Here is a 26,615-nt window from a genome sequence, read left to right as displayed (position 1 = left end):
CCTTGTGTCCAATAAGCAGATTAAGAAGATGGATTGATTAATGGATGGATGCCTATAATGCCTGTTCAGTTCTTGTCACTTAACATTCTGACCTGTCCTTGTCATTGTTTACAAATGTCTTAAACAACTATTATCATACACTGATAATCTCTGTATTATCTATATCTATTATTTATTATTTATTTATTTATTATATTACATATCTTACACATCAATATTGCTGCTACTTCTTTGTCCTATCTTTGCACAATGTCTTGTCTTGTTTGTGTTTTAATTTTTAATTTTTACATTTTTAAATATTAATTCTATTTTTAATTTATTATTTGCACATCATGTTGTTACACTGTGGACCCTGAGCTTTGCAATTTCGTCTATCTGTATACTTGAATATGGTTGAGATGACAATAAAGTTCACTTTGACTTTGACTTTAACTGCATGCTACTCACCTCCTCAATCTTTTTTCTTACTGGCAACAGAAAGAAATATCTTTGCAATATAAAGAAATACACTTCCATAGAGTGAAAGAATGTAAGTGATCATAAGCATGTCTTCCTTGGTTATTGTTGTCTTCAGAACAAAGACAGCAATTCACATCTGGGCATCAACATTCAGGATGTCAGAAATGGGGCTTGGCAATGACTTTTCGTGGTGAAACCATGTCCCTGAGGCTGAAAGGTTAAAGAAGATGAACTGAGTAGTTGGGGAATCTCACAACAACAGTTTGCTTTTTGCGTTTTTTTAACCTTCAAAGAAAAATATGAATATGCTGTTTTGGAATCATCTCAAAACACTCAAAATATTAATACTCGATAATATAATTGGCGTGAAAAGTGGACACATTCAATATGTTTTAAAGCTTTTCTTAATAATAAGATTATTGTACAAATAAGCTCCATTACAAAACATAATAACGAGTTATTTTCACATGAAATCTCATGACACTAATGTATTTACTCAATAGGCGCAATTATATTGCTCAGAAGAGAACTGGGCTTTGTTTTTCTTTTTATTAGGTAGTAGCAAAAGGAGGCATTGCAATCAATGGAAGACTTCAGACTCACTTGAAAGACAGAGAAGGTAAAATGTTTCCAAATGAGCTTTGCAAAGATGACAGAAAAAAAATTTGCTTGTAAACCTTTAGCTACAGTCATCAACTAAATTCTTTTAAATGTATGTTTAAAATGAAGTCAGTACTAACAAAAGGCACATAATGCTGCTTAAGTAAGGAGATCGCTGGCCATAGGATGAGACAATCATGTTGCAGATGTTAAACCTGTTCTTCAAAAGTGATTTCACTGTGCAACTGTGCTACGCACATCTAGCAAAGTACAGAGATCCAGGTATAAATGCTCTGATTTGCGATTTACTCTAGGTACAACAATTTTCCTTCCACACCCCAAAACCATGCATGTTACATTAATTATAAGTCAAAAAATTGGCTGTGATTGGACCCTTTTTTTTGACCCAAACTTCAGAATGGCATGCTATAAATTTTATTTGTAAATAATGTTAATATAAGATTAAAATTTGAAACCTGGATGTTTTGCTTTCAGCGACCCTATAAGGCTAGTTTAAACCTAAAATCTGCATAATCACTAATAAACTAATGCCATCTATCATTCAAAACGGCAGTTTTATCATTTACTACAGATTGTTTTATTGTCTTTTGTGAACCACCCACATGGGATGCACAAACCAGTGTTTTTCTTCGTGCCTTCGTCCCAAGCCTGGATAAATGGGGAGGGTTACGTCAGGTAGGGCATCTGGTGTAAAATTTTGCCAAATCAATATGCGGACAACAATACAAATTTCCATACTGGATCGGTCAAGCCCCTGCTTAACAATGACCGCCACCAGTACTGTTAGCCAACAGGGTGCTGGCAGAAATTGGGCTACTGTTGGCCGAAGGAGAAGAAGAGGGGAGAGACAGTCCGGAGACAGGAAGAGAGAAGGAAGGTAACTGAGGGTAGGAACTTTGAATGTTGGCAGTATGACTGGTAAGAGGAGAGAGCTAGCAGATATGATGGAGAGAAGGAAGGTTGATATATTGTGCATGCAAAAGACTAAATGGAAGGGGTGTAAGGCCAGGTGGGTCAGAGGTAGATTCAAATTGTTCTATCATGGTATGGATAGGAGGAGAAATGGAGTAGGGGATATTCTGAAGGAACAGTATGTCAAGAGTGTTTTGGAGGTGAAAAGAGTGTCAGACAGAGTAATGATTATGAAGCTGGAAATTGGAGGTGTGATGATGAATGGTGTTGGTGCATATGCCCCGCAAGTTGGGTGTGCAATGGATGAGAAAGAAAAAACTCAGATTTTTGGAATGAGTTGGATGAAGTAATGAACAGTGTACCCAAGGGACAGAAAGTGGTGAATGAAGCAGATTTCAGTGGACATTGGTGAAAGGAACAGAGGAGGTGATGGGTAGGTATGGTGTCAAGGAGAGGAATGAAGAAGGTCAGAGGATAGTGGATTTTGCCAAAAGAATGGACATGGCTGTGGTGAATACATATTTTAAGAAGAGGGAGGAATATAGGGTGACGTACAACAGTGGAGGAAGATGCACACAGGCAGATTACATCCTATGCAGAAGAGTCAATCTGAAAGAGATTGAAGACTGCAAAGTGGTGGCATGAGAAAGTATAGTTAAGCAGTGTAGGATGACATTAGAGATCAAGAAGAGGAAAAGAGTGAGAGCAGAGCCAATGATCAAATAGTGGATGTTGAAAAAGGAAGACTGCACGGTTGATTTTAGGGAGGAGGTGAGACAGGCACTGGGTGGCAGTGAAGAGTTACCAGACAGTTGGGCAACTACAGAAGATGTAGTAAAGGTGACAGCAAGAAGAGTGCTTGGCATGATATCTGCACAGAGGAAGGAGGAAAAGGAAACCTGGTGGTGGAATGGGGAAGTACAGGAGAGTATACAGAGTAAGAGGATGACAAAGAAGAAGTGGGATAGGCAAAGAAGAAGTGGGATAGTCAAAGAAATGCAGAAAGTAGACAAGAGTACAAGGAGATAAGGTGCAAGGTGAATAGAGAGGGGGCGAAGGCTTAAAGAAAAGGCGTATGATGAGTCGTATGAGAGGTTGGACACTAAGGAAGGAGAAAAGTAGCTGTACCGATTGGCTAGACCAGTGCTTCTCAATTATTTTCTGTCATGCCCCCCCTAGGAAGAAAAAAACATCTCGCGCCCGCGCAACTATAAATAGTATCATTTGTCTATAAAATTGTTATAAGTACACCTCTGCATAACACTGTATCCTTATTAACGTATAAGAGAATACAAAAAGAAAGAAATATGGACCAATTTACAACAAAGAATAGCTTTATTAAATGTAACAGAAAAGATTTAAAGTGCATTCTAAATTCAAAAAAAATTTAAAAGAAAAAAAAGCATGTTCCCCGAGGTCAAACGCGCCCCCCTTGACGGAGCCACGCGCCCCCCAGACAGAGAGACCAAGCTGGGAAAGATATGCAGCAGGTTAGGATAATAAAGGATAAAGATGAAAACATATTCACAAGCGAGGAGAGTGTGTTGAGCAGATGGAAAGAGTACTTTGAGAGGCTGATGAATGAAGAGAATGAGAAAGAGAAGAGGTTAGATGATGTGGAGATAGTGAATCAGGAAGTGCGACGGATTAGCAAGGAGGAAGTAAGGACAGCTATGAAGAGGATGAAGAATGGAAAAGCCATTGATCCACATGATATACCTGCGGAAGTATGGAGGTGTTTAGGAGAGATGGCAGTGGAGTTTTTAACCAGACTACTTAATGGAATATTGAAATGCGAGAGGATGCCTGAGGAGTGGAGAAGAAGTGTACTGCTACCAATATTTAAGAATAAGGGGGATGTGTAGGACTGCAGAGAGATAAAATTGATGAGCCACAGCATGAAGTTATGGGAAAAAGTAGTGGAAGCTAGGTTACGAAGTGAGGCATTTATTAGTGAGCAGCAGTACGGTTTCATGCCAAGAAAGTGCACCACAGATGCAATGTTTGCACTGAGAGTGTTGATAGAGAAGTATAGAGAAGACCAGAAGAAGTTGCATTGCGTCTTTGTGGACTTGGAGAAAGCATATAACAGTGTGCCTCGAGAGGACGTGTGGTATTGTATGAGTAAATCAGGAATGGCAGAGCAGTACGTAAGAGTTGTACAGGATATGTACGAGGGAAGTGTGACCATGGTGAGGTCTGCGGTAGGAGTGACAGATGCATTCAAGGTGGAGGTAGGATTATTTCAGGGATCGGCTCTGAGCCCTTTCTTATTTGATTTGCAGTGGTGATGGACAGGTTGACAGACGAGATTAGACATGAGTCCCTGTGGACTATGATGTTTGCTGATGACACTGTGATCTGTAGCAATAGTAGGGAGCAGGTTGAGGAGACCCTGGAGAGGTGGAGATTTGCTCTGGAGAGGACAGGAATGAAGGTCTGTAGGAAGAAGACAGAATACATGTGTGTAAATGAGAGGGAGGTCAGTGGAATGGTGAAGACACAAGGAGTCGAGTTGGCGAAGGTGGATGAGTTTAAATACTTGGGATCAACAATATAGAGTAATGGGGATTGTGGAAGAGAGGTGAAAAAGAGAGTACAGGGAGGATGGAATGGGTGGAGAAGAGTGTCAGGAGTGATTGTGACAGATGGATATCAGCAAGAGTGAAAGGGAAGGTCTATGGGATGGTAGTGAGACGAGAATGCAGGAGACAGAGTTGGAGGTAGCAGGGTTAAAGATGCTGAGATTTACACTGGGTGTAACAAGGATGTATAGGATTAGAAATAAATTGGGAGAAAGATGCTAATGACAGAGTTGACAGGCAAGAGAAAAAGAGGAAGGCCTAAGAGAAAGTTTATGGATGTGGTGAGAGGGGACATGCAGGTGATGGGCGTAACAGAACACGATGCAGAGGACAGAAAGATGTGGAAGAAGATGATCCACTGTGGTGTCCCCAAATGGGAGCAGCTGAAAGAAGAATAAGTTTTATTGTGTTTTGTGATTAACAAGTTGAAATCATTGCAGGAAGCATGTATCAGTGTATTTTACAGGGATCTAGCAAATTACCAGAAACAATGTAGTAATAATACTCAAAAAAGTATAATTTAAAGTTCAGAACTTGCTTAATTTATTTATAATTTGTTGATATTCTTTATTTTTTATCTTTTGTATGTTTCGATGACTGGACTGATGTTGCATCATTAGAAGGATCGTTTGATTTCACATTTCCTGTCACTTACAATGTCTCACCATTTGCTCAAGTTGTCATTTATGCCATTTTGCCAAGTGGAGAAATAATTGCAGATAGTAACAATTTTAAAGTTAAAAAATGTTTTAAGAACAAGGTAAGTGCATCTTAAAACACATCAATGTGTTTTTTATTGTGGGTAGTGGCACTTCATGGCGTATTATTTACTAGTTATTCAAACATCATTTTTGCCTTTTTATAAGTTAATAGAATCTTCCATAAAGCACTTTCTTGTCCTGGCATTTATAAATAGTAATTTCTGAACTGTGTTGGTAGTTCAGTTACTGCCACACAAAGGCAGGTCTTACCACAGAAACCTCTTAACGTTTTGGGGTGTGCTTTGAGTCTCTCTTCTTACTGCCATTATTTCAGTATGGATAGTATTTTGGTTGGATAAATGTAGCTGGAACAACTATACCTGCCCTTCCAGTAGTTTCGAGATATCCCTGACATTGGTCTGATCTACGAAATTGAACATCAACACTGCCCTCTATGTTACTGTAAAATTAAAATAAAAGAAGAGCTCTGGTCTGAAAGGGAAAAACACAAGTGCCTTGATTCTGAAATATTGTAAAGTGTAAACTTAAACACTGCCTGAAGTGTAATCTCTTCTATATCTAGAGACAACTGGCTGTTGGTTTGTACAGTTGATTTACTGGCTGGGATCAGGTATGGTTCATGATTCTGTTTTCTTCTAACAGTTCTAGCCACACCTATTTCCTGTACTGTATACCTAGTTTAATCATCAAATTTGTGACAATATTTAAAGGTCTCAGATTAGGACCTCTAGCTAATTTTATTTTTTTGACTTTAAAACAGTGGGTGGCCTTTATGTGAGCAAAAATATCTCATGTGAAAATAAGATAATATTTTCTAAAATTTTGTCCCAATTTATAAAGAACAAGAGGCACACAAAGAAAGTAAAAAAAATACAGATTTTAAGCTTAAATTCCATGTAAATGGTTATGAAATGAGTCTGCTTTAACACTAGAATTACCAAAGCCTATGATAGCAGGATAGCAGGCTGCTTGGTGCTTGTGTTGATCGACACATGTAAAACACAAAAGACACTGACAGAGATGTGCAAACGGATTTAAGGAGGTTTTATTTATTTATTAGCCTTTGGTAATTCTAGTCTTAAAAGGTGCTATAAAAATATTGACAAATTTCATTTGAAAAGTGCATGCCTAAAAAAACGACAGACGTTTATAAAGTGAACAAAATTATTGTTTTAGTATTTTGTGAATTTTTTTATACTAAATGTGAGAACAACAAATAGCTTATCTATATAAATAGTTTTATTTTAATATCTGCCTTACTGGCTTTCCAGTCCAAACATTATACATACATGAACAACAAACAATATGTTCATATAGATTTGAAATTATTTTTAAACTTTGTATTGATTGCCACAGCTGAATAAGCAGGATTTGAGAATATTATGTGTTTTTTATGTTTCTTAATGTTTGTTTTATTCATAGATGTTCTTTTTACTACAATAAAATACACCCATCTGTCCATTTTCTGAGTCTGTGTAGCCCAAGTTATTATTATGTGGTAATTGTGTCAAACTCAATTGCAATGAACAAAATATGCAGGAATCACCCCTAGATATAGTGCCCTTTCATTATGGGGTAAACTCATACTCAAAAATACCCTTATTGTCTAAAAAGAATCCCTTAGACAAACCAAGTTAGCTAAAAAACTGTGTTTTGATTTTCAAGAGAAAATCTTTATTTACTGGCGAAGATATTACATGTGGTGAACAACAACAACAACAACATTTATTTATATAGCACATTTTCATACAAACAGTAGCTCAAAGTGCTTTACATATTAAAGAATAGAAAAATGACAGACATAATTATAAAAAATAAATCAACATTAACATCGAATAAGAGTAAGGTTCAATGGCCAGGGGGGACAGAAAAACAAAAACTCCAGACGGCTGGAGAAAAAATAAAATCTGTAGGGATTCCAGACCATGAGACCGCCCAGTCCCCTCTGGGCATTCTACCTAACATAAATGAAACAGTCCTCTTTGGATTTAGGATTCTCACGGAAGGGCTTGATGATGATGATGGTCACGTAGACTTCTTCCTTTTAATCCGTCCATCATTGTTGGAGCATCATGAAGCTTTGAGTAGGTGGAGGTGGCGCAGGCCACCACCACAAAGAAACCGGAAAAAGAAACAGAAAAGAGAGTAGGGGTCAGTACCGATTTTAGAGCCACCATGAATAGTTGTTATGATGAAACCAACAGAGATCTAGAGTATGCAATAGGAATGTGGATGCCACGGAAAACACAAACATCATCTGAAATTATAAATTGCAGAGAGAGAAAGAGAGAGAGATATAACGCAGTGTTAAAAGTCTGGATAGGGAAAAGAGCACAAAACAAGAACAGCAAGTGATCCCTCAAGCAGAGCAATGTCTAATGTTTAAAATCATAAAGAGATTATACTTCATCACTCTGTTTTGAGAAAAAGTGAAAGAGAGAAGAGAAAGAGAGGGAAAAACATTTAAAAAAATTCTGACACATAATCATTTTCACATTATCAGATATTTTTTACCTGTGATGGTGAAACTAAGAAAAAAAAAATTGAATACATATATAGAGATTATACAGAAAAACATTGTATAAATCTCTCTATTATAAAAGGAAATTTTGAGACAAGACGACACTATTACCAAGAGATTTTTTCAAGTTGGTAGAAGGGGTTCCACCCCTCTCTCAACCACTTCCGGTTAACGTTCCATGGCCACAGTACTCTCACTTCTCATTCGTGACACAGTTCCTGCACTCTCAACTCATATAAATTTTTACATTTACTTTTAAGTTCCCAATAAAAGAAGACTTATTATGTCCGAATCTTATTGAAGAATTTTATTCCGAATGGTTATCAACAGAAGAAATGTGTAGACACCAAAGGAGATCTTGATATGCTATTCATATTAAAACATTTACAGTTTCCCGTTAGAATAGCATTTGCTATGAAATGTAACTAATCACAAGGACAAACATTCGAAAAAGTTGGTTTATTTATTAGAGAGAAAGAAATGATATTCACTCACGGGCAGTTATACGTTGCATTGTCACAATGTAAGTCCAAACACGGAATCAAAATTCAATGCAATATTTAAAAAAAAGTTAATTCCAAATATTGTTTTTACTGAAGTTTTACAGTAAAAGTGTAAGTTTAAAAAGTATTTGCATGTTAATTTCAAAGCCAAACAGAATGAAAATGTATAATGCAACGAAAACCTCTTATGCAACATCAAACATAATTTTCTTTCAATTTGTTATGTCTTACTAATTTATGCCATGGTTAATTACTCGCTGTAATGTAAAATAGTTCTATTATGCATATGTTACAATTCCCATGAAAACAACAATCTGTTTAATTTTGATCATCCGTTTCCTCATACGCGAGCAAAGTGGCTAGCATGTAGTGCCTGCCTGGAGGTTGGCGAGCAAAGCAAGCAGGGGGCAGACCCCCCTAGTAAATTAAAAATATAAAACACCTTAGCAGTCTTAGTAGTTCACCAGTTTTAAGTCTCTAGGCTATTTTTTCAAGCTACCATTAACTTTACCTACTGTTCAGCAGAGATACCTAATTTAGTAAGGTACATTTTGCTTGCCAAACAACCTTTCCACAGCCCAAGTGATTTGTCAACAGTAAGAATCTGCTTAAAATATGTAAATAGCAGATAATCTATGAGGGCATCAAATAACACTTTTATTTTCAAAAAGGATTTCTCACTTCTGTGCAATGTGACAGGTAAGTTTGTTGTCAACCAAATACAAATTCCTGAGAAGAAAGTTAAGCAGTTTTTACTTATCATCTACTGTTATTCAGACATTTCAAGTAAAGCTTAGGTTGAGCAGCACATTTTAATTTCAGCATTTTGAATTATGACCTAATATAATAATTATCAAGTGCAAAGAAAACCAGCAGTTCATCATAACTGACTTAATTCAAAATTAAACCAGGTTTCTTTTAAATGCACACATAGTACTCATGAGATGGACAAAATGCCATGCTATATTGCTAGAATTTGTTCTGTGAATTGTTTTTTTAAAGGGCTCTATGTGCAACATCTGCTGTATCTGCCGCAATAGTAGTTTTAAATAAAGCAGTGTTTTTTCAGCTTTATGTTGACCCAAATAGGCAAATTAGCAAGAGCTACAAACTGTTTAGGACCATCACTTTTAAAAATATCTCAGTTTTATTTTAAAATATAATTTTTGCTTCCTAAATGCTACATTTCTTTTGTTATCCTGCTTATTGACTTATTTCTGTTTGATATGCAGGTAGAACTGAGGTTTTCTTCACCCCGTGAGCTTCCTGGTGGTGATACTAATCTGCACCTGCAAGCTAAGCCAGGATCGTTGTGTTCTGTTCGCTCTGTTGATAAAAGTGTTTTGTTAATGGATTCCAGCCATGAGCTGACTGCAGATGTGGTATGTCGATTATTAATTATAGTCTATGGAAGTTGCAATAATCTTTGGAAATCGATAGAAAATTTTGCAAATGTTGCACAATATAGAAAATGATCACAGACCTAATTAATGAGTCTTTTGCAGCTTAGTTATACATATTGCCTTGCTATTATTGTCTACTTAGGTGTATATTGCGCTTTTTTTTTTACTTAATATACAGCGCTTTTTTTTTTACTTAATATACAGTACCTGTTTTTTTAATCATTTTTGTTGCATGTTTATTTAATGTATCATTGCATACTTATTGTTATTGTTTTTCATCATTGCGGTCTCTTTTTGCCGACGTACTGTGTGAAGTATTGTTCTATCATTATGTGTTGGATGGTTTCATGTCTAGACTAGCAGTAAACACTTAATTGCAGTATATGGTTTATTGAAAGTAAATTGAACTTAAGTTTATTTATTCATTAAGCAGTTAGCTAATTTTACAGCCATTCATTTTTCTGAACAAACATGTCCTAATTCAGAGTCACATGGGGCTGAAATCCCATCTCAGCAGTATTTGGTAGAAGAAACTGACAATCCTTACCAGGAAAACAAACTTACACTTGGATAATACCAGTCATCAGTTAATCTAAACTGAATAATAGTTACAGCAGTAGGCTCAGAAAACTACACTGTGGGGTGTCAGAGTAGAGGATCATTGTAAAGGAAGTCATTGTGCCCATCATAATCCCACACACTTCCATGCAAACATCAGGCATACCTCCTGCTTGTAATGCATGGCATCTTAGCCAACCATTGTACAACGGAGCCACCTACTATTGCCACATACTAGCAAGTAGATAACAGTTAAAAAAAAAAGAAAAGAATAGAAGGAAAAGAACAAATCTTTGCGATTTCTTGTTATTCTGTGACAATGATACAAGCTACAGTTTATAGAGTCCTAAAGCCTTTGAAATTACTTTATTACTCTTTCCAAGTCTAGCTCTCTGAGATTGTTTCCAGTGAATAGCACCATACAACTTTGTAAATAAATTGAATTAACAATCAATAGCATTTTTCTTGCAGTACTGAGAAATTTCTTTTTGTTGTGGAAGGATGTGCTGCTAGAACATTTGTACTTAAAACCGAGATCTGGGCCGATAGATAATGAAAGAAGAAAACATTCTAAAATATTCTTTTCTCTCACTCTGTGCTTATTAAACTATTTTAAGTTATTTACTGAAATGTATTGTAAAAAGTGCAATAATGCAGATATTCAGAAAATGAGTACATCATTTTTTATGGCACTTTATGTATATTAAAGCTTTTTCCTAACTGCTTTATGCCTCTGTTGAAACCTATAATCTATTAGGTCTTTTTTATATCATTGTCACAGCTTATGTTGCTCACAAGGTTCCTGTTTGACTTGATTCCCAGATTTATAATCGGATCCCTTTTCAGAAAATGAATGGCTACAGTCATAAAGTAGATGACTATGAACCAAATCTCTGTTTTAACCATTTTCGGCGCCCTCTACGGAAGCCTTCAAAACGTTATTTTAAACACTATTCAGAAAATATTTTTAGCATTTTTAAGGTAAGAACAAAATTATCTTTAGTTTTTCTGTGTGATAGCTTCTCCTTTCCTTACTTTTTATTAAATAAAAAAACTAACACTCAGCGTAATGATCTATATTTTATGTACTTATTGGTAGTTTATGGCTGTTTGTTGTATTTTGTTTACAGTATTTCTTTTTGTGTCTTTTGTTGATTGAAAGAAAGTGACATAGTGATCAGAATAATAATAAGTCCAGCATAGCTGGCAGCTGCTTCCCTAGCCCTCAGGGTTACTTAAATGACACCATTATAATACACTCAGACATAGTTCAGCTCCAACTTCTTCATTTACTTTAAAACACTGCACAGAGTTTGGGTAAAGTTCCCAAGCAATTCCATTATTTTGCCAAACTCAGGACAAAGCGAACTCTGTGGGGTTTGTTTATCACTACTGCTTAAGAAATGGAGGTGTTTTTCCTGTAAGGATTCAGCAACTCTGAACAATCTTATGAAATATACATTATTTTTGTAGCCAAATATGACACATTTAGTTACGTTACTGGCCCACAAATCTAAGAAGAACAAAATAGCTGAATGCTGAATTCACATGTCCTGTTCTTAAGTAATTTTAAAAAATTAAGAGTAACCTTCCTGTTTATCATTGTTCTGGTAAAGTAAGCAGAAAGGAAGTTGTAAAGTCATCATTTTTACAAAGTAAGGTAAAAAGAATCTGCATGTAACTTCCTCATAGGCGTATCACAATGATTTGATGTCAATCAAAACAGAACAGGGACACCATTCCATTGTTTGATTTTCTTGGGACGTGAACTGTGAGTTTTCTTGTATCATATCTGTTGTCATAAAAACGAGTCCAAGACATTATAAAGGTTTGGGGCAGCCACCCATATATTGTTCTTCCCAGCTGCAAAAGGGTTTTCTTTATCAAACAAACAATGTGCATATCACAGAGTCCAAAACAGAACTGACTATAGTAGCCTAAGATGGAGACTTTAAAGGTCTTGAGAGGAACTGATGTCATCAAAAGGGCCGGCTTTGGAAATGACGTCATCAAAGGGGCCAGCTTCGGAAGTGACATCATCAAAGGGGCCGGACCCAAAAGTGACATCATCAAAGGGGCCGGCTTCGGAAGTGACGTCTTCAGAGGCGCTGTAACAGGATTTGCCAGGGAAAGGTCTGTAGGGAACTGAGAAAGACAGTCAGCGCACTCCGCCACCCCCTGGTCGGATGTTTTATTACAATTACTCGAGCCCTTTAGCTGCCTCCTACTCGCATGTGTGTAACAAGGCTCCCCCCTCAGACCAGACCCATCGGGTCGGGCGTCCTGTACCGAGAGGTCGTGGGCACGAGAGAGAGCATCAGAGTTGGCATGGAGAGAACTCTTACGATGAATAAGCAAAAACTTGTAAGGTTGAAGGTCAAGAAACCACCTAGTAACCCGTGGATTTGGCTCCTTGTGAAGGGCCATCCACTGTAAAGGAGCATGATCCGTCACTAGAGTGAACTCCCGGCCTAAGAGGTAGTACCTCAAATGCATAATCGCCTGCATTTGATCACAAAGGCTTCCCTTTTCACCGCTGCATACCTGGTCTCTCGATCCAACAGTTTCCGGCTTAGGCACATGATGGGGTGTTCAACACCATCGATGCTTTGGCTCAGCACGGCACCCAAGCCTGTGTCCGAAGTGTCCGTCTGGAGAATTAAAGGGAGAGAAAAATTAGGAGCTTTTAATATTGGTGCTGACGTAAGAGCCTGTTTTAAGTCACTAAATGCAGCGTCCGCCTTGTCAGTCCAAACCACATGATTAAGAGCCCTCTTCTTTGTAAGATCAGTCAAGGGCGCCGCTCTCTCTAAAAACCGAGGTACAAACCGGCGGTAGTACCTGGCTAACCCGAGAAAGGCTTGGACCTGCCTCTTGGTTTTTGGACGGGATCATTTAACAATGGCATCTATTTTTGAACACTGTGGTTTCACAGTACCCCGACCCACCAGGTAGCCCAAATATTTACCTTCTTTCAATCCAAAAAAAAATATTTCTTGGGATTAATACGAAGCCCCGCTTCTCCTAGTGTCCGCAATACCGCAGTGACCTGCTGTACGTGTTCCTTCCATGTGCTGGAATAGATGACTACGTCATCCAGATAGGCAGCACTATACGCATTATGGGGTTGGAGCACTTTGTCCACCAGACGCTGGAAAGTCGCAGGAGCCCCGTGTAACCCGAATGGAAGAACACGATACTGCCAGTGTCCGCTAGGAGTGCTGAACGCGGTCTTGACCTTTGTGGAGTCCGTTAAAGGAATCTGCTAGTACCCTTTTGTCATGTCAAGTGTGGTCAAAAATTCAGCTTGTCCAAGTCTCTCAAGGAGGTCATCCATGCGAGGCATGGGATAAGCAGCAAAAAGGGAGACCTGGTAAAGCTGACAGAAGTCATTGCAAAACCTCCAACTGCCGTCAGGCTTACTAACCAAGACAACTGGGCTGGACCAGGGACTATAACTTTCCTCAATCACTCCTAGTTCCAGCATTCGCTTGATTTCCAGCTCACTTCTGCTTTCTTTGCCTCAGGAAGTCTATAGGGGTGCTCTCAGACTATAACCCCGGTTCAATCACTATGTAGAGCACAATCCGAGAGGTCCTTCCGGGTTTTTCACTCACCACCTCTGAGACGAACAGGATAACTGATTCCAGCTCCTGTCTTTGTCTACAGGTTAATTCCTCGCCGAAATTAAGGGTGTCTATGTGAGCAAAGAATGAGCAGGGCTGAGCGGAGGAGGGGTCTGGTTCCCTCTCCTTCCACAGCTTCAGCAAGTTCACTTGATAAACTCGCTCAGTTGGTCTATGATTGGGTTGTTTCACCAAACAGTCGACCAATCCTTTTCTCTCCTTAATTTCATAAGGGCCTTGCCAATGGGCAAGTAATTTAGAATGAGAGGTAGGAATTAATACCATGACACGATCCCCGGCTGGAATTCTCGGAGTGTCATGCCACGATCGTAATAACGGGCCTGTGCTGCTTGTGCCTCTTCCATATGACTTTTTAAAATAGGTATATTTTTCTCAAATCTATTGTGTAACTGTGCAATATATTCCAAAATATTTGTAGAGAGAAGAGCCTCTCCTTCCCAACCTTCTTTCAAAATATCCAACATACCTCGGGGTTGTCGTCCGTATAACAATTAAAAAGGAGAGAACCCAGTAGAGGCTTGTGGGACTTCCCGATAGGCAAAGAGAACGAGGGGGAGGAGTTGATCCCAATTCCTCCCATCGCCGCTGACCACCTTGCGAAGCATCTGCTTGAGAGTCTGATTAAACCTCTCCACTAGACCGTCGGTTTGAGGATGATACACCGCGGTCTTTAAGTGCTTTATTTTCATTAACTTGGCCGTTTCCCTGAACGTCTCCGAGGTAAAAGGTGTTCCTTGGTCCGTTAGGACTTCTTTAGGAATACCAACACGCGCAAATACTCCTACTAGTTCCCATGCGGTTGCTTTAGATGTAGCTGAGTGCAAGGGAACAGCTTCCGGATATCGGGTCGCGTAATCCACGAGGACTAATATATATTTATGTCCTCGGGCTGAGGGATCCAAGAGTCCTATAATATCGACCCCGATTCGTTCAAAGGGGACATTAATTAAGTGATGGGGAATGAGAAGAGCACGGTCCTTTCTAGGAATTTGCCGCAATTGACATTCTGGACAAGAAATACAAAAACGGCGAATCTCCTCATTAATTCCCGGCCAATAAAATCTGAGCTTAATCATCTCTAAAGTTTTTTCGGAGCCTAAATGGCCTCCAAGGAGGTGGGCGTGAGCTAATTCACAAACCTGCTGCAGGTAAGTTTGTGAAATTAACAACAGTTTCCGAACCTCCGCCCCATGTTCCGCGACCTGATATAATAGATCATTTTCTATTACAAAGTGAGGTTCTTGTGGCATGGGCTGGTGTGTGCATTGGCCGTTGACAAGGACTACTGCATTTTTTGCAAATTTCAGGGAGTCATTGTTCCACTGCTCCCTTTTAAAAGAAGCCGGTGTTTGTTTGAATGTCGGACAGAGGGTCCGGTCTGACCTCAAGGGGAGGGGATTCCTCCCAGATCGTAGAGGCGTGGGTGGATGACGTTTTTGCCTGCGACGGACCAGGAATCTCCCCGTCCTCCTTGTGGGCTTCCATATCTCTCTCTGCCAGGTGTGTACACACCGTGGAGACAGCTTGACACGAGTTATCCCCATCTACAACGAGGCCTAAGTTTTTATCAGGAGTAGTCAGTAGTTTACCGCATTTATTTTCTGACCAGTCCCGTCCTAGAATCGCTGAGAAGGGAGGATTAGGGTGGATCGCCATGGGATGTTTTTTTAGCGATCCTCCCTGGCTCACAAAACATACATTTTGTGAATACATTTAATACAGGTCTTTTTTTTAATTCTCTGTCGCGGTAAAACATATCAGGAATCAATAATGAAAACGTTGCTGCCGGAATCAAACTAGGCAAGGAGTTTATAACCTTTAATGATTACAGATCCTGTATTTGAACACGTCAGGGGGTTGGCAAGAGCACACAAACTATCTCCCCCCATCCACTTACATCCCGTCTTACTCCCGGGTAGGTTGCACGCCCAGTGGCCTGGGAACTCAGAAACAGGCTCCGATGTATGTGTAAGAGACTTATTCAGTAGGACGTGATCTCTAGGGAATCCACTAGAGGGGCTTTCTGCTCTCCCAGATTTTGAGACTGGCTCGGGTGTTTTCAAGAGCTTTATAAACTCTTCCATAGAATGGAATTCACCCCAGTCAGGCTGGGCAAAGTTTTTACAGAGGCCTTTTAAAAGGAGGAGACAGGCTACCTGTTAAACTATTTGGCAGGTGATTAATTCAAATGGCCTTAGCCATACAGCCACCTGCTCCCAGAGGGCCATAGCCTGGTCCTGGACTGATCTCTCTGGATCAAATGTCCAGTTTTTTATTATTTTTACCTGCTGGACTGGGGATAGCCCATATTTATCTGGGACCTCAGTCCCAATGGGCGGCTCAGCTCTGTCCTCCGAGAGAACATAATAAGCCCTTTTTGTTTCATCCCCAGAAACCAACCTACACCTGTATGTCCCCTTCACATTCTCCATTTGGTAAGTTATAAGCCCGGGGTTGTATTTGAGGAGTGGAGCCTGTACTGAAAAAACACAAACATAAAAAAACAGAATTTTTATGCCAAAACTCCACTACTGTTTTATATGTAAGAACTCTAGCCTGTGTTCAGAGAAGAGTATTGTATAACTGCTACAGTAACTGAACTAGTTTAACATAATTTATATTTTTTCTTTTCCTTCATTTGCAGAGCCTGGGCTTAAAGTTACTGACCTATTCTGATGAAAACAACCCAGTTACCTGTTTGCCACATGTACTGTATTCATTATCAGTGAACAGTTCTCCTCGTTGTATGTTATAACATTTTTAAAATTAATGCTTATAGTTTCACATTTGTTAATTTGATGAAATGGAGAAGAAAATGGAAAATTAATAGAATAATAAACATTCAGATAATTGAACAGTTTGACATAATATTTATTTGACTACAAGTTTCAGATTCCAGGGGCCTCATGTATAAACGGTGCGTATGCACAAAAATGTCGCATACTCCAATTTCCACACTCAAATCGAGATATATAAAACCTAAACTTGGCGTAAAGTCACGCACATTTTCACACTAGCTCAAACCCTGGTGTATGCAAGTTCTCCGCTTGGTTTTACAAACTGGCGGCACCCAGCGTCAAAGGAGTGCTTTTGTTCCAGTGTGGATTCCCTTTCTTTTTTAGATCCACATCCCTAACGCGGCTTTATCATTAACACTGAAATTAACCACATATTGTTTATTAGTTTAAGGCATCTGATTGTAATTAACCTGTTACAACATAATGGCCCAAGGAATGGCCAAACTATTCCAAATACCATAGCTGCTTTAGCACTGCTTCCGTTAAGGGTTGCCACAGCAGATCATCTTTTTCCATATTACTCTCACTGCACCACTCTGAGCATTTTTATTACTGTATCTGAGTGTGGAATCACAGCGCTACAGCAGCTGTTTGGAAAGAGAATTATCAGTATACAGTATCTAGCACACGCTGCCTCAGCCATGCTGCCTATTTGAACTGCTCTCATACGGCAAACGCTTCAGAGCCTTTTCTGTACTGACCTGGCGGTTCAGAAACCATTTCATCCCAAGAACTATAAATGCAAATAAATCAGTCCATTAAGTGCTCCTTGTAGAACTGTTTGTACTTATAAGTGCAATTACCTCACTGTAAACTTGCAATACAGTTATAATATTGTACAACCTGCACCACTTTATCAAGTGCGTATTGACATATGATGACGATATTATTTGTAAGATGAAATGCAGCAAAATATGTTTATTACATTATACAGATAAAATGTTAACATCATTTAAATAATCTATATTTTTAATAAGTAAAAATATGAGGACATGGTGTTACAGCGCTAGCAAGGAGCTGGTGCCCCGTTCAGGGATTGTTCCTGCCTCGCACTGTATTCTTGCTGGGGCTGGTGCAACACTGGAAGGATAGATGGATAGAATAATTAAACATGTACTATGAAGATATTTCAATGTACCTTAAAAGTTATGAAGAATCAGTGTTCTGAGCTTACAGATGGCATAACATCTATTACTGAGCTGATTATGTGGCGATTTTGTACTTGGGGAAAGAAAAGGAAGGACAGGAATTGGGGGTTAGTACATTTGAAAGAGACAGTACTGCTGCAATAAATAATTTCATCGCAGCAAGCATCTTGCGTGAGGCAGAAACAATCTCTGGATGGGGCACTAGTTCATCACTATTACTGTGCCACCGTGTTCCCATGTTTAATACATGCTTTAATTGATTTGATATGAATACTGAAATGATATCAAGTATACATCTCAGTATTTAAATTATTCAGAGAACTGTAATATCATGAATGTAATGGATTCTGTGTCCTGTCGAGAGGAAGAGAAAGGCCGTTTAAGAAGCACGTAGTGATTTACACACATAGAGCACATAGAAGAACACATACAAAACAAAGCATTTAACGTGCTACTTTAGTTACGGTGGGATTTGAAAAACTAGTAAATTAAACGATTTTAAGATGAAGTTTATGATGGTCTACTTTAATGAGAAAATAAACTACGTGATTAAAGTGGAAATTCAAGCTTTTTTCCCACTGAGTCCCTATTTTTTTTCTTTTTTCTGTACCTTAATAAGCTTTTATATGACACTCAGACGGTGGGCTATGACTTACCTTTTCACGGCGACTTTGATATCCGACAACTTCTGTTTTATTTCGGGCACTGTGCGACTTTGTGAACTTGAGCTTTTGACTTTCTCTGACACTCTATGTCACTCGATCAACTTCCTTTTGTTGTTTATACCATTAAGACTTAAACCAACAAATAGTAAGTTTTTCCTTGCCTCCACTTGGTATTTGCTGAAATTCTTTTATTTTCCCCATGCTTTTGCCATTGCCTTTTCACGGAATGCTGAGCTTAAAGGCTATTTATATTGATCTGCATATTCAAAAAAGCATAATTCTGGGAGGAGCTGGGGAGTGGCAGCAGGCACATGCATGTCTGTTGCTTTTCACGTTGACTGGGATTTATGTAGCGGTAGAACATGGAAGTTGGTGTACGCAGAGATTTATGCATCTGGATTTTTTTGTGCATACGATCATTTCCGCTTTTGTCTGTACACCATGTTTTAATGTGAATTCTACGCCATTATGCATGAGGCCCCAGGACTGTAGACAATAACAGGGGTCCAATCTCAAAATTCAAATATTAAGATTTAGAATACTTTAGTATTGGTTGAAACTAATCAACCAACCTGTGTCTTTTTTGGTAACTTTTAGTTACCTGGAAAAATGTTTAAAAGTAATGTTAACTTACAGTATCAAAAGACTGAGGTAGGAATTGAACATAAGGCTCAGGAGCCATGGAGGAGCATTAGCTCTGACCCAGGCACTTTTTTTTTTGTACTGACCTTTTTAGTTTGTACATTGCAATTTTTATTGTTCTTTTAAGAACCTTGAACTGATGCAGATATCTAATGATGCTAAATCTATCAAAAACAGATTGTTTTTTTGTATTGTTTTGTTCTGTTCATTTTTTTAAATTACAGTAAAAATGTCCAGACTTATTCTTGCTGCCCCCCAACCTGACTCAGCAAAGGAAACTGTCCGTAAATTCTTTCCAGAGACATGGATTTGGAATCTGATTTCAGTCGGGTTAGTAAAGCCAAAAGGGAGCAAATTTTGAATGGAAATTTTATCTTATGATCATTAGGAAAATATTGTTCTACTTCTGACTTATTGAAATACATTTTTAATTAGAAAGTCAAAAATAATAATAATTTAATTATTCTATCTGTTCTTTTGAGACATCGAGTGTGACTTATAATGTAGCCAAACTGCAAGGTCCAACCAATTAGGAATTCCAGTTTTGAGATGATAGTTTTTGTACCACTAGTTTTAAGACACTAGTTTTGGACTTTTGCACTTTCTAATTTCTGTTTTGCCATACTGTTTAAAGTTGGTACTTTGCAATCCATCTTGACATTCTTTCTGTCTTTCAGTTTTGTACCTTAGGCTTTATTTTCTGACCGTGAGTTTGATGTACTGTACATATTAAAGGAATTTGACAATTTTTCTCGTGGCATGCAGGTTTTCTTACCTTGGTGTGTTAACTGACTACATTTTTGCTAAATCCCAGTTTGTTTATTTTGAATATCCTGGTCTTTTTACTAGAAGCAATTGTTGTCTTGTTATCCTTACTAAAAATATAACACAACCACATATTCCTATACTAAATCTACTTAACCCTTTATAGGACTAGAACAAAATTAAGTCTGACCTAACAGTAAAAGGCACTAGATAGAAATTGATCATGTTACACTTGTGTTCACACATTCACTTAACACTGCGCCAATTAACCTAATTCTTTGTGCACATATAGTGCACGTAAGTACAACTTCATAAAACAAATAAAAATTTTCCTAAAGAAAGAATGTAGAGGATGGAGTCAATAATAGAATGGTGACTTATTCTAAAAATAAGCCTAACTAACAGCTGTTATGGAGCTGCAGTGTAATAAGACTAATCACGCAATTCTATAAAAGAAAACATAAATAAGACGGTGATCTTTGGAGATCACAACCAAGAATCATTTAATATCTTAGTGAAATTATTAACTGCCTTTAAAATTTTTGTGATCATCTGCAACAAACAATATAATCTGGATAAGAAGCAAAGTACAGATTGGTCTCGGATTGCAAATGAGTTCCATTACTGAGGACATTGATAGCCTGAATTTTGAATATGCATTAATTGCGAACTTGCATTGAAAAACATCCATTTAAGGTGAAATCTGCAAATATTCATTATGTTCATTGTACAGAAAGATATTTCAGACTTATTAATAAAATGCACATATAATACACAATTTAAACTAATTTAAACTAAATTTGAGCCATGACTATGCCAAGTATGTCGACCTTATTCTTTAATATCCTTCACTTCTTGTGTTGAAAAAGGCAGAATGATTGTAGAAAAATCTATTAGCTGATGATTGTGAGATGCCTGCTGTCTCTGCTGAAGTATCACCCAGGGTGTCAGTTCTCATTCACAGTAGTTATACGCCATGAAGTAGGACAATTGCAATGATGTTGACATTTGGCACTTTTTTTTCCAATGCTGTAATGTTTGAAGAGTCGCTATACTTTACAAACAGGCCATCTTTTTATGACAGTTGTTGAATTGTTTTGTTGCTAAGGTCAGAGTTATAAAAGTGTATGGCTGAGGTTACATGAGGTATGGAAATGTGAAGATAATAATACTTTTCTGTGCACTGGGGCAGTGTTTAATGTTTTATTGTGGCGAAGTTTACTATGTGTAGTACTTGGTGTAACTATGCAAATATAAGATATACTTTTACCTGATTGGTTATGTTTGTGTTGAAGAATGCCAAAAACTATATCAACATATAGAGCATGTTGGATGAAAGAAGAGTCCTACCAACATGTGTAGGTAAATGCTACCAGTTTTATGTAATAGCCAGGGTTTCATTCCTGGCTCAGATGCCTTTCATTTTCTTTATACTTTTTCGTCTTTTAAATATTACTTTATTATTGAATATATTTTTGTCTTCTGGCTTATAAATATTTTTATTTACTAATTGAAATAAATTATTATTATGCCAAGTGCATGTTTGTTTCTCATCTTCCATTTCTCGTATATATGCTCAACGCAAAGGTGTTGGGGTGTGCAGCTGGCTGTATTTAATGAATTGGTAGGCATAAGCTTGGCACTGTGGTATTAGTGAATAATTCTGTTTTTTTTATCTCCTGCATTCAGTTCTAGTTCTTGACTCTTGGATTATTAACTTGCAATCTTTTTAGTTGTTCTTTGCTTCTGGTTTTGTTTTTATATCACTAAATAAATTTGTAAAACACAGATTTGGACAAGGTGTTTTTGTACTTTTGACTTTTTACTGTGTATGCCTTAAGCCTATTAAGAGTCTCAGGACAAGGCTTACTTTATGTTTCTAGGCCTTATTTGAAGGCTTCAAGCCTCAAGACCAGTATTTTGAGTTAAATAATAATAATAATCATTTTAATTATTTATTTTGTTTATAGGCGCCTTTTAAGGCACCCAAGGACACCTTACAGAGCACATTAATAAGAACAGTCACAACATAAAATTAATAACATATGACAGTACAATAAAACCAGAATAAATACAATCATAAAATTGAATTTAAAAATCAGCTTAAATTTTCAGACAGAATAAGCCAGCTTAAAAAGATGTGTTTTAAAATGAGATTTAAAGGTAGGAAGATAGTCAATATTATGAATGTCTTGTGGGAGAGAGTTCCAGAGGCAAGGGGACTCTCAACTAAAAGCTGTAAACCCCACGGTAGTCAAGTGAGCAGGATGTATAATAAGATTGATAGAGGAAGAAGATCTAAGAATACGAGAAGGAATGGAGATATGAAGAAGATTGGAAAGATAAGGAGGTGCCAGATTTTGAAGGGTTTTGTAAGTAATAAGCAGAATATTTAAATCAATGTGATATTTAATAGGGAGCTAGTAAAGCTGTTGAAGGACAGGAGTAATGTGTTGTACAGATGGGGTTCTTGTAAAAATATGAGCTGGAGCATTCTGAACCAATTTGTTTGTGAGGAAGACCAGAAAGGATAGAATTACAATAATCAATACAAGATGAAACCAGAGCATGAACAAGAATAGCAGTGCTGGTAGCTGAAAGAGATGGACGTAAATGGCTGATATTACGTAGATGGAAATATGCAGACCGAATAACATTATTAATATGTGCATCGAATTTTAAGGTACTATCAAGCATAACACCTCAGCTCTTAACCCGGGAGGAAGAAGAGATTAGAGAATTATCAATATTCAATGAAGTATTATTACATTTATCTAAAACAGATTTAGTTCCCACCAGAAGAGCCTCTGCTTTATCACTATTTAAGAAAATTAGCAGACAGCATTGATTTAACTTCCTGCTGACATTCAGAGAGGGAAGAAGGTGGACTCATGCTTAGTAGACAGAAAGAGTTGGGTGACATCAGCATAACAGTGAAAATAATAACATTTCCTAAGGATATGATCAAGGGGTAGAAGATAAATAATAAATAGAAGAGGACCCAAGACAGAGCCCTGGGGAACACCACTAACAACTGGGCAAACTTGTGATCTGAAATTTTTTAACTGTACAAACTGTGTTCGATCAGAGAGATATGATTTAAACCAGGTATGCGTAGTGCCAATAATAACAATCGATTTTAATCTCTCAAGAAGAATATCATGAGAGATTGTATCAAATGCATAGCTCAGATCAAGGAGCACAAGTATGGTTAGCAGCCCAGAGTCAGCTTCCATCAGCAGGTCATTGGTGATTTTAACCTGGTCTGTCTCTGTACTGTGAAATGAATGAAAGCCAGACTGAAATCATTTAAACAAATGATTGTCAGTAAGGTAAGAGTGAACCTGCTCAGCAACAGTTTTTTCAAGTGTTTCTGAAAGGAAATGTAAATTTGACATTGGACGATAATTATTTAGGTTTTAGGGATGTTAACCAGATTTCTTGAGAATTGAAGTTATTACAGCTGTTTTAAAAGATAAAGGAACAAGTCCAAAGATAAGGGAAGAATATATGTTGTTAGTTATTAGAAAGGAAAGATAAGACAAACAGAATTTAATCAAATAAGTAGGAATTGGATCCAGCTGACAGGTAGAGAGCTTGGATTTTCTAATAATACCAAGTATTTCCTCCACAGTTGGGAATTTAAAATTGGTATGAAAAGAAAAAGGAGGATCATAAAATATTCCATGTACGGAATTTCCAAAACTAGTCAACTGCTGGTGGATATTTCTAATTTTCATATTAAAAAGGTCATGAAAGAGTTACATTGGTCAGTACAGTAAAACTGAGATGGAAGACTGTCAGTTGGCTGGAGGATTTTGTTTGAGAATAAAGCCCTAGTATTCCCTTCTGCTGACCCAATTAGTGTTGCATAGTATGTAGTTTTCACTGCAGACAAAGCATCCTTATAGACAGGCATGTGTTCATCAGACATATTCTTATGGACATCATAGCCTGACGTTTTATAAAGGTGTTCCAAATGTCAACCCTTAGCTTTAAGTTGGCGAAGGTCCATGGTGAACCAAGGGGCAGAGTGGATGAAAGAGACAATCTGGATTTTCAGAGGAGCAAGATTGTCTAAAAATTGTTCATTGCCATAGTGGGAAACCAGTTCATCTGTGGTAAATAAATTGTCACAACTGGGCAGACTGTCGACTCCATTGGAGAAGGCAATTAAATCAATATTCTTAATTTTGTGAAATGATATAGGATGAAAAAGATCGGATTTAAATAATATTATGTCGATATTAAAAGACATCAGCTTGTGATCGGATATCAACAGGTCAGATGCTGTACAGTTATAAGGAGTAACACCAGAGCAACAAATAAGATCAAGAATATGGCCTTTAGAGTGAGTAGGAAAGTCTATAAATTGCTGCAGACCAATACTATCAGAGGCAAGATGTAAAATTCCTTGTAAGATTAACAGTAGCAGTGTCCATATGTACATTAAAATCACCCAACAAAATAACATTAGGTAACATAGAACAAAGAGAATTTACAAACTCAGACAGTTAATTTAAAAAGTCTATATTCAACTTGGGTGGTCAATAAATAGTAGCAAGTATAGTGAGAATCGATCCATTGATTTGCAAGACAATGGATTCAAACAAGGCATACTGAGGAACAGTTTTAAAGCATAATTTCAACTCCACGCTGTAGATAATCACGAGGCCTACATTATGACCAGAGCTGTTCTTTACAAACAATCCTGCTCTCTGCTTACAGCGTCTGCTCCAGCAATCTATGACATTTCCCTGATAGGCTTCTTTCAACTGACTGTAAGTGATCAACATTAAAAAGAATTTTAGCTAAGTGCATTTCTCAGTTTTAGTTCTACAAGGTGTAGTCCTATTTGGGCAAAGGATGGGGAAGAGATATTTTACTGCTCATGGACTGAATACTGTTCTTTAAGGGAACAGAAATCTGAGGGAGCTTTCACCCCCTCCTTGATACAGATACATATGTACAATGCCATGGAATACAAGCTGCATGTTGTATTGCTTGTGAAGCATCTTATCGTGCGGCTGTAAATGCTGTGGTTTATATTTGCTAACAAAAACACAAAAGTGGCACTGTAATGTACTATACCCCAGTGTTAATGATAAACAATACATTCTCATCAAAATTAGTTCACTTCATTCATCAGTAAAAACAGAAGTCATTAGATGAAAATTATTTAAATTCCATCAAAGAAAAATGTTGTAGTTTATGCTCTTGTTTAAATCTGTTGAAACAGATTACTGTAAGCCGAGACCCACCTGTATTACAGTAGAAATCTTCATTCATGGAATGCATACATCACAATAGTTTAAAGTTTATAAAAAAAGGCAGTGCCTATTAATATGTATAGTTGCCTAAAATACATGAAAGTCTAAAACTTTAAAAAGAAAGAAAGAATAAAAAATATGCTGACTATTAATGTTTTCAAGTTCAATAGAATTCACATCTACAAATAACTACTGAATCATGCATTAGTTATCCATCAATAACGTAGTACAAAAAACTAAAGCATTTTAAGAATGGATTATAATTGAAGAACTACATGTAATATTCTAACATCTAAAGTGAATTGCCTGCAGAAAGGATTAGTAATAGAAATTGCAACCATCTGCTATTTCCCATACTTTAATACCTCATGTTCTCTTTCTGTCATGCTTTTATGATACATTTGTGTGATTACTCTTACTTTGTTAAATGGTACAAGGGTATTGTTACCCAACTATCACTACAAGCCCACGTGCACTTACTGTATCTGCTACTTTTTACACAAAATCGATTCAATTACATTTTATTAGCTAAGCACAAGATATTAAAATCTCTTTGTGTTTCAGTGGATATTCTTCGATGTAATGTTTTTTTCCTATTTACCAACTATTATGTGACATCTTCCTATTTGTTTCACTCCTTGAATAATACAACCCACAATTTCGTTTTATACTGATTTGATTTTTATTTATATAATACAATCAAGTTAAATGTCTAGGTTACTGTACATGACAATTGCACAAAATCAGGTCATAGACTTTCTTTCAAATTTGGCTACTAGTGTATATTTCCCATACCTCCTATAACACTTGAACATAGCCTTTGAAATGTGTCATTGTAGCTAGTTTTAGTATAACTTACAGGTAAAAGGAGTCAAACTTGAAATTAAATATCTCCTTGAAATGTTGTCACTTGTTTTATATGGCATTGTAATGCTATGATTGCATTTAATATAATAGGCTTTATGTAAAATTAAGAGACATGGATTCATTAAGAATGTATTAATCTATTTTCTCTAATAGTGACAATTAATGTTGGTAACACTATATTTTAGGTACTTCAAAAATTCATCTATTACTCATTTCTTCTTATGTAACAAGACCTCAGTAAAGGCTTTGTTTGGTCTTCTTAACACTTGTAAAACATCAGTCGTTAATTATTCACCTTTTTGTAATGTGTCATATTGACATGATGGTAAACTTATTTGTTAATAAAAAGGATTCACAGGTCTTATACTAAACATGTAATATTAAGATAAATGTTAAGCCACCTCGGTTAATCCACCTCAGACCACTCTAAAGTTAAGTTTTTTGTAGTACACCACATTACAGAAATGGAGAAACACTTCACTGGTGCTTTGTAAGTGTTTTCAAGACCCAAAGAAGTGTGTGTTAATAT

General features: G+C 37.2%; 1 protein-coding gene across 1 annotated transcript in view; it reads left to right on the top strand.

Annotated features, from left to right (window-relative positions):
- Positions 1-26,615, top strand: part of LOC120535852 (alpha-2-macroglobulin-like protein 1) — a 117,030-nt gene that overhangs the window by 46,139 nt on the left and 44,276 nt on the right. Inside the window, exons 13-18 of the mRNA XM_039763967.1 lie at positions 1,015-1,078; positions 5,198-5,337; positions 9,556-9,705; positions 11,107-11,265; positions 16,576-16,675; positions 19,409-19,514. Of these exons, the coding sequence (XP_039619901.1) occupies positions 1,015-1,078; positions 5,198-5,337; positions 9,556-9,705; positions 11,107-11,265; positions 16,576-16,675; positions 19,409-19,514 (719 nt within the window). The remainder of the gene's footprint in view (positions 1-1,014; positions 1,079-5,197; positions 5,338-9,555; positions 9,706-11,106; positions 11,266-16,575; positions 16,676-19,408; positions 19,515-26,615) is intronic.

This window comes from Polypterus senegalus, chromosome 9, assembly GCF_016835505.1.
Source record: "Polypterus senegalus isolate Bchr_013 chromosome 9, ASM1683550v1, whole genome shotgun sequence".
Taxonomy (NCBI): domain Eukaryota; kingdom Metazoa; phylum Chordata; class Cladistia; order Polypteriformes; family Polypteridae; genus Polypterus; species Polypterus senegalus.
The sequence above is the reverse complement of the archived record's forward strand: the minus strand, read 5'-3'. Positions and strand labels throughout refer to the sequence as shown.